At 50.3% G+C, this 13,221-nt stretch overlaps 1 protein-coding gene across 3 annotated transcripts in view; it reads right to left on the bottom strand.

The window, feature by feature from the left end:
• ACOT7 (acyl-CoA thioesterase 7) overlaps positions 1-13,221 on the bottom strand; it is a 93,214-nt gene that overhangs the window by 24,046 nt on the left and 55,947 nt on the right. For all 3 annotated transcript variants that reach the window (XM_044419644.1, XM_044419645.1, XM_044419646.1), the window contains exon 7: positions 9,521-9,637. In XM_044419644.1, the coding sequence (XP_044275579.1) occupies positions 9,521-9,637 (117 nt within the window). The remainder of the gene's footprint in view (positions 1-9,520; positions 9,638-13,221) is intronic.

Below are 13,221 nucleotides of genomic sequence, written 5' to 3'. Positions count from 1 at the left end.
GGGGGGGGGGGGTTGTGGTGCTGGACATCGTGTGGGGGGACTGCACACCACTACCTCTGTGAGTTCTGGGGAGCTCGTTTGGGAAGGTCACAGCAGAGGGGGCAAAGACTTCTGCAACCAACAGCTGCTGGTTCCTGTTAGCTTCCTTACAGTGTGCCATGATAAAAATGTTTTGCACCGTCACAGTGTTGTGCATCTTGTGTACATCAAGGGGTAACAATGCCAATTCAATCCGTGTCAGTCCCGGGCTGTTACACAACAAAATGTGGAAAAGTCAAAGGGGGTGAAAACTTCTGCAAGACTACTTCTACACATGCCAATGTCTTAAAAGTTTCACAAGTATTCCAATAAAAACCTACACACAATATAACATTAAAACCCTACTAAATGTGCTTTAATTTTCCCTCACCCCCAAATATTTCAGGTCAAATACTTGTGGTGAGCTGGGACAAAAGAAATCATAGCGTACTTTAAAAAATGTATTACAAGAAAACCACCCTCTACAGCACCATAACATTTTCCAGTGAAAATTACTACAATTTGCATAACTTTCGTGGAAATTTTGCCAGTTCAAAATCTTTCAGAAACTCTGCATAGTCCAGCAAGCTGTGTTCCACTAAGGCTTTGATAAGTCAATTACAGCAATTCATTGATTGCTTAATCATGTTTTGAGAAGCAGAGGTTTCCTCTGACAGACCCTTTCACAGAGCCATAACAGCAGAAAAGTCTAAAATAGGAGAAAGATGAGCTGAGATGACAAGCTAAAACAGCCTTCCACAACCTGGCACAACCTTCCACAAACACAACCTTCCAGCTCTGTCAAACTACAATCCCCATCTTCCCCATCAGTAAGGCCATGCTGGCTGGGGATTACGGGAGTTCCACTCCAGCATATACGGAGAGGGCCATGTTAGGCAAGGCCGAGCTAGACAACCGAAGAACACAACTGCGTCTCCAGACTGCACAGAGGTGTGCCCATTTAGTGCACGTGCCCCGTTTCCCATGGGGCAAACCACTAATCTGTGAAAAGCTAACACAGTCACTTCCTTGCACTGTTGCTCCCCAGTAACTGTTGCTCGTTGGCACGCAGCAGTTCCCTGATATGGAGGTTCAGTTCATTGATCGCAGGGAATCATAACCATAATAAGCATCCTTCATGCATTTCACAGAAAGATAGCATTGCATAGCTGGAAGGGCCAGAGGACCACCAGTGCAGCCCCCTGCCCAGTGTAGGAGAGGGGGCTGAACCAAGTTAAACCATCTCTCTCCGATGGCTGCCCAGCTGCCTCCCGAATGCCTCGATTTTGGGAGATCCCACAAACCTCCTGGCTACTTGCTCCCACAGTCAGGAAGTTCTTCCTGACGTCTAGCCGGAATTTGGCCTCCTGTAAATTGAGCCTGTTATCCCATGTCCTGCACTCAGGGATGATTGAGAAGAGAGCCTGGCCTTCCTCTTTGTGACAGCCCTTCAACTACTGGAAGAGTGCTATCCTATATCCCCTCAGTTTTTTCTTCTTGAGGCTGAACATGCCCAGTCCTTTCAATCTCCTCTCACAGGGCTTTGCTTCCAGTCCTCTGATCATCCCTGTTGCCCTCCTCTGTCCCCTTTCCAGCTTGTCTGCATCTTTCTTAAGCTTTGGTGCCCTGAAGTGGACACAATAATCCAGATGAATCCTAACCAGTGCTGAGTAAAAGGGAACTATTACTTCACATGATTTGGAAGTGATGCTTCTATTAACGCAACCTAAAATACCATTTGCCCTTTTTGTAGCCACATCACACAGTCAGCTTGTGATCTACAAAAATTCCAAGATCCTTCTCATTTGCATTATTGCTGAGCCAAGTGTTACAATGCATCTCATTTCTTCTTCCTAAGTGCAGAACTTGGCATTTGTTCCTACTGAATTTCATTCAGTTGTTTTCAGCCCAGTGCTGTGGCCTATCAAGATCACGTTGAATCTTCTTCCTGTCTTCCAGTCATCCCACCCAGTTTTGCATCAATTGCAAATTTGATCAGCGTTCCTTACACCTCTATATCCAAATCTTTAATAAAAATTTTGAAGCGTACAGGTCCCAGGACTGAACCCTGCAGTATCCGTTGAGGAACACTCTCTCTGTTCAATTCTGTAGCCAACTGTGGATCCACCTGATACTTGCACCACTACTTATTCAATTGTATTTCCATTTCTGCACTTTGTTGCAGGCTTGGCTGAAATCAAGATAGATTATGTCCACAGCATTCCCACAGTTCCCAAGGACTGCTTTTATCCAATCAAAAAATGAGATCAGATTCATCTGGCAAGGCTTGTTCTTGATAAATCCATGTCGGCTTCTGGTAATTCCTCCACTGTCTTGACAGTGTTTACAGACTTCTTTATGATCTGCTCCAAATTTTTCCCAGATATGTCAGATTGATTGGTCTGTAGTTCCAAGGATCCTCCTTTTTGCTCTTTTTGAAAATAGGGGCAACATTAGCCCTCCTCCAGTCATCTGGCACTTCATGATTCCTCAAAGATAATAGACAGGGGTTCTGAGAGTTCTTCTGCCAGTTCCTTTACTATATCTTCTTAATACTTTTGTAAAGCCATCTAAGCCAGCAGTCACCACATCTGGTGGCCAAGATGCAGGGATGGCATTTTCTTTGTCTTGGATTGACCATCCCAATTCCACTGGGTGACTCTTACACCAAGTTTTATGAGAAAAAGGAGCAGAGGCTTCTGTCGTCTTTCTCTGCCCAAAGCATCATTTTACACATGTCTTCCAGTTCCCACTAAGCTAAAAATACTCCAATGCTAACTTCTCCCAGGTCAGGGACCATTTCCAGTTTTAGCATATCCTTTTTGAGATGGAGCAATCCAAACTGCTCAGTGTTCTTTACCAATTTGGTGGATCCATATTTAGAAAAGAAGGGAACTGGGTCTCTTCAGCCTGGAGAAGAGGAGACTCAGAGGGGATCTATTGGTGACATACAGGTATGTGAGGGGGTGTCACATGGAGATGGGTAGAGACCTGTTCTCCCCTACAGAGGAAGGGGAGCTCCAACAGAGCAAAGCTCAGGGAACCAAGGTTCCACTTGAATGCCAGGAAGCACTTCCTGACAGTCAGGACCCCAAGGGTGTGGAATGGGCTTCCACGGGAGGTCGTTGAGGCCCCATTGGTGCGGGTGTTCAAGGATAGGCTGGACGTGCACATGGTGGGCATGTTGTGAGCAGAGCCAGCTGGTGCCAGAGGTCAGACTAGATGGCCCAGGAGACCCCTTCTGACTCGCTCTGTTTCTATGTTTCTATGTCTCTTCTTCATACACGGGAATCAGAAGGTGTGAGAGGTACTTTCCCCCTAATTCATCAGGTTGGGATATTTTCCTTTCTTTTATTGCGGTTATCAGTGTCATTATTCTTCACTGCTATCACTTTTCTGTGTCCAGCCTTACTTATTGTACTGTTGAAACTAGTCTGCTGGATTGCTGCAGACCACTGTAACACAAGTTCATAGCTCTGAGTTGTACCAAGGACAGAGAACCTTGGGCTCCAGTGCACAAAGGTTGACCCACCTGGAGCGCCCAAGTCTGTTGACCCCTTCCCAGGCTCTTCGTATTTCACTCCAACCACCAACGGTGTGGTGGTTTCTCAGCTGCTGTGCAATCCATCCCCTCAATTCCAAATAGACAAAACACTTCCCATAAGGGTTAGTTATTGACAGCAAGCGCTTGAAGCGACAAGATCGTTGGTACTTTGGTCTCACCCCTGCCTATCAGTGGAATGCGATCTCTGAGCACTTATCTGAAACGTGGAAAAACCCGTGGTGTGTATGCCAAGGCACCAGATAAAAATGTCAAGGCCTGAGCTCCCTGTCCCATCAGCCCTGCTTTGTGCATCACCATGACCGTGCCAGAGACAGGAATGCGCTAGCAGAGAAGTACCGCACTGGACTGTCGTCTGACTGACTGAGGCAGGTCGCTCGTGTGTTCCTCCCTGCCCGAATGCCCAACACATTAAAAATAATGACGGTTGAAAATGACGACGACTTGACAGAGAAAGAGGCAAGTCCCAGGGTTCATGAAATGTTAAAGTCAGCTGTGAAAGCAAGTCCGACCCTGCAACGTGCAGCTGGTGAGCTGTCAGTTCTGGTATAAATTTGCCTTTGGAAAGCGACAGACCAGCAGCAATTATTCCTCCCCGAGTGCAGCAGCGTGGAGGCAACAATGGGAGGAAGTGGCTTCCTTCTCACGTTCATCCCAGAGACAGCACATGGAAAGGCGTCTGGCTAGGGCAGCTGCACCGAGTCAGAAGGGCCTGGCTTCCTGGCACCGGGTAAAACAGAGAGCCCTGAAGCTCCGAGAAGCGGGCTGTGGGGTTGAGAAACAGACCTCAAGGCACCCCGCTTGTGTACACTAGCGAATGACCCTAAACAATCGGATGCAGAGGGAAAACTGGTGCCTGGCCAAACGAAATGGTCTGTGGCGGGAGACTGACGGCGTGGCTGGCGGCCCCCTGAGCACTGCACAGCGCTGCTCACCCTCGCTGGAAAGGAGCGTGCCAGCCCAGGAGCACAGAGGGCTGGCTGCTCCCCTCCCCCCACCCTGCTCTCTTGTCCTTCTCTCTGCCACCTGCTCTGAAGCCAGTGCCAGGGCAGAAGCGCATGGGGAGGCGGGCAGGCTGGCTTGCCACCTTTTGCCCCTAAAGGTAAAACGGCATTTTAGGCCAGGCAGAGCACTGCATGGGTTAGGGAGGCAGCACCACGAAGAGGCCAGATGGCTGAACCAGTGCAGCTCCGCTGGCTGTTCTCCCGAGTGTGGGCAGGTGAAGCTGGTCCCCAGCTAAGGCACTGACTGGGGTAGCACTGCACTGCCTGGCACCTTGGCTGGTGACCAGCCTCACCCACCCAACCTTCTCCCACTGTGGAGAAGCGAGAACGGGCAAAGCCTTCCCTCAAGGCCCACTGACCGAAACGGGTCTGTGGACTGACCCCCCCCCCCCCCCCCCGGTTTGAGACGGATCCTACATGCCCCATGGACCATCTGGCACTCCCAGCTTGCAGCTCATAGCCAACAAGGCCTCAATAACCTTGAGGCGTACAGGTGAGGAAGAGAAATACTTTCTGCCCTCTGTCTTATATTGCCGTCACTCTTGAAATGTGTCCGTGGGGACAGGAGTGGAAGAGCACTGACTTCTGTTCCCTGGCCAAGGTCTGGAAGAAGAGCTCCAGTCCTCTGGAAGCTTGGCCAGAGATAATCTGTCATGTTACTCAGTAAGTTACTCCTCTCTGGTCTGTGCAGGAACTACACCCTGGAGCTCTTCACTCCATTCTATTTAGCCCAGTCGTCTGATCAAAACTAAAATGGATTTACACAATGCTCCTTCCCTATCCAGTGTTGTGTCTTTTAATTAGACTTGTATGCCTGCAATTTGTCTTAACCTGCACAGAATTGCTGGAGAACTCAACTTCACCTCTTGCTGCTGCTTGGATCCCTGCTACCTAATGTTAGGGGTGCATCGTGTTTCCTGCTGCAGACATGACGCTCTCCGAAGATTTGCCTGCACGTGTCTCCTCCGCTTCCTGGCCCATCACATGCCTCTTGGGGTTTCCTGCTGAAAGCCTCAACATTACTCAGGCACAAGGGTGCTGCTTCTCTACATCCATTACCTTGTCACAGAGTGTGGCCCTGAGCTCCGTTCTCGTCAGAGCAGCCCTCAAGCCTTTCCCTGGCAACGGCACAAGGGCAAGCCCGCTTTACACAGGAACTCCATGAGGCGGAGCGGCACCAGTGTCGGCAGGACCGCTTTCCGTCGAGCTGCATGGAACCCTTCTCCAGGCAGGAGCAGCAGATGGCACACCACAACTGGCAGAGGTCACGAACGCTGTCCCACACTGGCAGACTGAGCCGCAGCTGGGGGCTCTGCCGCTGAGCATGTGGCCACTCCCGCTCTCCACCGGCTCTCTGGGTGGGGCCTTTCCCAGCCCTGCCGTGTGAAGCCATTTGCAGGGGAGCTGCCTGTTCTGAACAGGGACTTCTGTACCAGCCGCCTATTGGCTACCAGGCCCAGTTTGAGGATTTGGTACCAGGATGGCTGAGAGGGCACCTTCCCCTTTACCAAGCTGCTGGGTCACCGAGGTCAGTGGAAGGCATGCTCCCGTTGGCTCCACGTGCTGGTGTACTCCCAGAGCAGCTGTCGGGGTGGCGACTCCACTTCTATAGAATTCCCTGCCCCTGGAGGTCAGTTGAACTCTGAAATGGGGTGGTGCCTGGTGCCTGGAAAGGTGTCTTTTTGGAGAAGCCATCCTGACGAAGCAGCCACAGTTCTGAAGTTAGTCTGTTCCTGATGCATTGTGTTTATTCTTGCATCTGTTTTATCTTTTATGGTCCACAGCTCCAGAATCTGCATAGACGTGGAGTGGTACACAAAGGCTAGGAATAACAGAGCATGGTGTACCTTTTGTTACGCAGCAGTCTGACTCTGCACAAGGCCACTTCAGGCACCCTCTCCTCTGGCTTAGCGGTCAGTTTCCAGTCACGCATTTGCACACTGCTCCAAACAGTGCAAACTGAGCTCGTGAAATGGCTTTTTAAACAACTTGCATCTTTACCCTGAAGGCAGCCCTGGCTGAGCCAGTCTCATTTCTGCTTTTCTCTTTTGGCAGCTGATTACAACCTGGATGAAACTACCTCCTGGTGACGGGGCAGGTGGGTGGAACAAACCTTGCCTTCCTAAAAAACTGGGGTTGGTTTAGATGAGCTCCAGTTTATTCCCGTCACTCCCTTTTCTGGAGTGTGTGTGTGAGAGAGAATAGACATTGAAGAGCTTGCAAACTCTTTGTGGAGTTGTTACAGATTTCTGTTTTGGCTCAATGTTGTCCAGGAAAAAAGGACCTCATTGAACTGGTACTAAATTTCATGGGATTTTTCCACTGCAGCCAAAGACTGTGCCTTGGACTGGAAAATTAATTTTCTCAGGAGATGGTCTCTTTCCACTCAAGGGAGGATGGTGGTGCTGATACAGAAGCTCTGACCCACATTCTCTCCCATAAAGATCACAAAAGCAAATTTAACCCAGCTGTCTCTCAGAGCAAGCATTTCCAAACAGTGATGCTGTGACCAACCTGGCTAGAAATGGCAGCCTTCTCTTACTTCACATCTCAACTGCACTAAGCCAGATCAAGGTCTCCCCCACACCAAGCAAGGGTTTCCTGCTTTGCTCCCAAAGGGCCCCAGAACTTTGCGCATGATTTGCCAGGGCACATGAGTGTGCTGAGAGAAATGCTGCCACCGCTGGGAGCTTCTGGCAAGGCTGCAGATGCTCACGGAGAGGCTGGTGGCTGCAGCCCTGCATGATTCAGCACCAGCAAAGCAATGCTCCTGGTGCTGCTCTTCACACAAATGGAGGAAGCCATCACTTTCTTGCCCCATGCGTAAGCTCACCAGGGCAAGCGACCTGGCAAAGCTGAAAAGAAGTGGCATTGGCCAGGGGACTGTGGGCTTCTGAGGGCGACATCTCCTCCTCACATACCCACCAGGAAAAGCATTAGCCAGGAGCATGTGCAGCTGCAGCTGCTCCTGCGGCCAGCTGCCCTGAGACTGCTGAGCTGACTGGAGGCACACCCCATGCAGGGGACCACGGCCCGACCACTGGGCCTGTGGTGGGGTGCCTGTGCCAATGCGACCTACACCACCCTGAGGATCATTCTGTCTGCGGGTGGGATAGAAATCACCCAGCAGATGCAGATGTGGCTGGGCAGTCTTCCAGTGGCGCTCGGTAAGGGCCTCGGCACAACCTGGTGAGCTGACAGAGGAGCTCCTCGATTAGGAGCAGTGAACAGAGAGGCAGCCACACCAAGTTTTGCACGTGGTGACACAATCCATGTGTGTGGATTGTGTGGAGCTGCACAATCACACTCCTAATCTTGGGTCCCCAATGTGGCTCACTTCAGGTAGCACCAACAGCCCTTCCAACTTTTTTTCCACATTTCTGGAAGCTCGCTGCTGTACCACAGGGGAAATTTAGGTCAAGTCCTCCACTTATTCCCATACTGCTTTCTCTAACAAAGCTTTACAGGAGCATGCAGAAAGGTAAGAACTGCTGTGAGAACACGTTCCCAAAACCCCAAAGCCACTCAAGCAGCCTACGGCCGGTTCTGCAGCAAGCCGGTCCTCTCCCTTGCCGAGCCCTCGGACAGCCCTCCTGTGGGAGTCACGCCAGGGCCTCGGGGCATCAGCGGAAAGGCCCCGGCTGTGCCCACAGCAGTCTCTTGGTATGGCTTCCCCACGAATCCCAAGGAGCAGGTGGAGCGGCTGCCACCCTGAACTGGTCCTGGGAGCTGAGACCATCTGTATGGCTGGAGCATGGGGAGCAGCCCAGGACGTGGCAAGGGGGGTCGAGTCACGCTCTGTCACAGCAGCAGGGCTCACCTATGACAGAAGCTCCAGATGCTGCAAAGGTACAGCGAAGCCTGGTGGTGGGCAACACCACCGAAATTCCAGCAGGCCTCATTAAGTGCTGCCCCCTGGCATCCTGGACCAGCACTGCAGAACTGGCTACCCCTGTTTGAGATGGTCTGCAGCTGCTTTCGAAGAAACCCGCTTGGAACACCCTGCTGGGCAGTGTTTTAATGTAGGAGAAGGCAGAAACTAAGTACAGAACTAAGAGCACAACTCCTCCCAGGATTTTCGTGTCCCTCAAGGCCAGCAGACAGATCAAAACATGTCTGATGTAGGGGACCTTGCCACAGGAAAGCTCAAGCCCGAGAGTTGTCTGTCAGAATTTCAAGTGCCAGAGGCCCACGTTGGTTCACAGCCCTGCCCTTCTCAGAGCATTGTGACTAGGCGCAGAAAAGGTATGCATTGGGCACGGTGTGGTCAGGACCTTGGAGAGTACCCAGTAGGTTCGATGCGCAACCAGGACGGCCTAGCAAGCGGTGAGTGGGCAGTCTTGCTGGCCTGCAGCCAGCCCGAAGTTTAGTTTGCACTGGAGAAAGGGTGGTGGCTTGCATGCGTGTGGTCCAGCCTCCGGGTCAAAGCCTGCTCGGAGTGAGCACACCTGCGAGGACTCCTGCAGCCCTCGGGCTTCTCGTGGGGTCCTGCAGTGTTTTAGGTCTGGGAAGGAGCAGACAGACCTGGGAAGGAGCAGACCTTTTGAAGAACAGACAGGGGAGGCCTCACTGGTCCCTGGAGCTCCTTACTTGGAAGCAGATGCATCTTAGTGGTAAAGCGCATGCTTAGCAAGGAAAGGTCCCCAGTGCATCTCCAGGTAGAGCCAGGTGAGACTTCTGCCTTGAAGTCTGGAAAGCTGGTGCCCGTCAGTGTAGACAGTCCTGAGCTAGAAAGACTATTTGGCTGAAGGAAACTTTGGGCATTCCTCCTCCCCGGAAGTCTAAGGAAGTCTCGGACCGAGCAGTCACTTTTCTGCCTGCCTCCTACCGCAGTCCAGAAGCCCAGCAGCCTCCCATTGTGAGCCTCAGCCCTACCCTGCCTGGGGAACGGGCCACAAAGCACACTCCCTATAGGGCTGCAGTATGTGCCCTTTACCTTTTTTAATCTTCTCGTGGAAGTTGATGGCGTCCACAGATGCTGTCACAATGTTGGTCTTGCAGTGGCGGGCAGCAACAATCCCAGCCACTTCATCCATCAGTTTCATCGTGACGCCTGCAGGAAAAAAGGAATAACAGCGGCCCATTATTAGCTGAGGCAGCCAGCAGAGGTCCCTGGGACAAGCCTGCGGAGAGCTCTACAGTCTGAATTCCTTCGCCATTAGGTTCAGCTCTCCTCCAGGTGTCATTAAATCCCACCTGCCCCCATCAGCATGGTCAATGGGTGGGGATGATGGGAGTCACAGTCCAAACACTGTTTATTTTATTTGTTTTCATTTTATTTGATAAATACAAATACATAACCCACCTTTCCCCTCCAAGAAAAGGAGTCACCCCAAACACCTCACAAACCAACAACAGCGAATTGACAAAACAGAGTCACCAAAAATTAAAAGCAGCAGCAACACGCAAAGAACCAAAAATAACCATCAGTTAATAAATAAAGTGGCAGAGATTAATGCTTGTTTTAGGATTGCAAACCTTTTTCTCTCTGGAGCCTGTAAAAGGCCCCCAATTCTTTCACAGTTGCTACCCTTTCGGACTGAACAACATGAACTCGAAAGCCATACAGAAACTGGTACTAGTGGCCAAATTCAGCAGCTCGAAATCTCAAAGATGTTTTTTAAAATACGTATTTCTAGCTCCTGAAATTAACGATCAGCTCAATACCATCTGACAAAGCCTTGAATGCAAGAGAGGAGGACTCAGAGCTGCTGGGGCAAAGTTTCCTCACCAAGAACCTGGCTCAGGAGCCTCATGAATGAGGCTCGCTGAGCTCTTCCTCGCTTCTGAACTCAGGGGACTGCCCACACGGGGCTTCAGAGGGGCAGCAGGTGCTGCATCTTCTCAGCAAACTGGACCCCCATGTACTTTTCTTAGGAACTACCTGCAGCTGAGAAGGCCTCAGCCAACAAGCCCACAGCCACCACCAAGGAAGTCCGCTGGATCTTCAAAGACCACCAGCTTCAATCCAAGGCTGCCAAGCATTATGATCTTTTGGTGTAAACAGCTGAGGTCCAAACCACGGCTGCTCAGGACATGGGGGCAGGGGTGGGGGGCTCTTTGGGTGGATTATCCCAACTTCTGGGATCCTCTGCTGCAAGAGAGCTGCTTCATCCTCTTCCCGGATAGACTTCCATCACCATCAGGAGACATTCCTTTTAAAGAAAACCTTTGGATACTGGTGATTTTAGTCAACTTCTGTTCTTATAATTTTCTCTGCTTTTTACTGCTCTTCCTTCTTTTGAAGTAAGCATGCTTGAGTGTTGTATTTGATTTCATTGGTTTCATTTTTATACCACTCAAGAGCTAAAGCTCTCTGGGAAGTTCAAGGGAATGATATGTGCCAGAGGTCATCTTCAGAGGTCCTCCTCTGGAAGCCCACTCCAAAGGAAGCAAGCACGGTGGCTACTGGGAGAAGAGCCTTTTTGGTTGTGGCCCCCCGACTCTGGAAAGAGCTCTTCAAAGTGGGTGCCTGGTGCCTACTCTGTAGTCCTTTTTGTGCCAGTGAATACCTTTGTATAGTCCCAGTATTTTAACAGTTAACTTTTCAACTTTAGTTTTAATATTGGATGTTACCCTCTACATCTGCTATACCTCTGTGCTGATTAGGTTGCAATTGCTGTACTTTTATTGTCTTGTGTTATTTTTCTTCCTTTCTTTCTTGTTCTGTTTTTTAAATTTTTGCTAACTGCCCAGAGCCTCAGCTTTTGGGCAGTATAAAAGTGAAATGAATAAATTACAACCTTAACATAAAATAAAATAAAAACAAAACATGCAATCTTTAAGGCACAAAATTTAAAAACAATTATTGTACTGATTGTATTTGTCAATATATGTTGTACTTCTTTTTCTTTGTTAGCTGCCTTGACCTACATGAAAAGGGATATACATGTTTTCAAAAATAAACAATCTAGCAGTTTAACACTGCCATATATCCTTCAGACAAAATGTAGCTGGTCTTAATCAGAAACATTAAAGGCAATGAAATATCAAGGGCTTGGAGGTTTTCTCTTCTCTATGGGTATGGTCTCTGATCAAAAGGAAACCTGCATTCTTCCTCTAGGCTTTAATTTCCACTTCCTGAAAGGTTTTTGGCTCATCAAAGAAGTGCCTGGCTATCATTCTGCAAAGTGAGCAAAGCTATTTCTGCTCAAGCACAGCTAAGCAGGTAGGAGGCACTGGGGAGGGGAAGGAGAGGAGGCTAAGAAAGGTGGGAGATCTTCACCGGAGAGGCGTGCATGCAAAGCCCCTCTCTGCTGCGACAGACTTTTAAGCCCTACAGAGCTTGGGACACAGTAGGACTTGGCAAGAGCAAAACAGTTCAGTGATAAGATGCAGCTTGTCCTGTTTTCTGCACTGCTTTTTGGTGCCCAGAATAAGGGTGGGAGGGTAAACTGCAGCAACTGAAGAACCCTGCAGCCATGTCTTCCTCTGCCTTGAGATCCTGCCCTGAATAAACTGGAGGCCAAGTCAGGCAGTCCCTTCCAAAACAAAGGGGAGTTGGCTGAGCTGGAAACCCTTCTCCCACAGCCTTCCAGAGGCTTGTTTCAGGAAAAGGGAAACAATCTGTGCTAAGGAATGTCCCCTTCATGCCTCAACTGGAGAGGAAGCCCTGTGAACCAGGCTGATGCAGTGTTGGCCTCCTGTATTTCGAACTTCACCCACCATCAGCCCCAACTGGCAGGACCAAAATATCTGGAAGGCACCAGGTTTGGGGAAAGCTGCGTTAGAGAGGCCAAGTAGGACTGGAGGGACTGGAGCCCAAATCCTTCCTCAGGCTTTAAGCTAGCTGGGGAGCTGCCCTCCAACACATCTGCTGGGACGTGCCAGAACAGAGAAGATTGCTCTAAAGAAGGCTGCTCTGCCAGCATGTCCCCATGCCATGATCCCATTTCCATCTGCCCATCAGAAGGGGCACCCCAAAATTGCAGGGTGGTGACACTGAGGAAAAAGCTGACCATTTCTTGGATAAAGGCCAAAGTGCGCAAGCAAGAAAATACATTTTCAGCCAAGGTTAAGGATTCCTGATATCCACAGCTGCCTGTGAGCTCACAAAATATGACAGCTGACTAGGAGGGCAACCCTAGGCACACTAGGCAGAAAAACAGCCTGCAGCTGCCAGCATGGCCTGGGCGGCGAAGCACCTGGAGAGGTCTCAAAGGGGTGGAGGCCGCTGAGCTCAGCATCCAGGCAAGCTTTTGCAGCAGCAACTCTTTCTCCCAGGTGAGGGACTGGTTTGCAGGCAAGAGCAGAAGGCGTGAATCCAAAGCCCTGCTCAGCAAGTGCTGGCCGTGTGCCAGTCACAATCTGCCAGGCTGCACCATACTTCCCAAGGGCTTTGTTGCAAGAATAAAATGGGATTCTCTTTGGAGGAAGGAAAGTTGCAAACTGGGTGGGAGATGTTCCTCTGGGAGAGAGCCCCCGGAAGCCCCTCGAAGTCTCCACCTGCTCGCGAGCAATTCCTCTGGCCTAGATGCTTGCACAAAACTGACACGGGCGGAAGAAGGATTGCCAGATGAGCAGCAGGCATGGCTCAGGTGAGAAAGAGGGAGCAAAGAAAGGGCTGCAGAGGGGTAAGTTGGTCTGAAAGTAAAGGCGAAGCAAAAAGACCGTGCATTTTCCAGATGCACAAGAATT

Source organism: Varanus komodoensis, unplaced genomic scaffold (assembly GCF_004798865.1).
Source record: "Varanus komodoensis strain SLA01 unplaced genomic scaffold, ASM479886v1 scaffold106, whole genome shotgun sequence".
In the NCBI taxonomy this organism is placed as follows: Eukaryota; Metazoa; Chordata; class Lepidosauria; order Squamata; family Varanidae; genus Varanus; species Varanus komodoensis.
The sequence above is the reverse complement of the archived record's forward strand: the minus strand, read 5'-3'. Positions and strand labels throughout refer to the sequence as shown.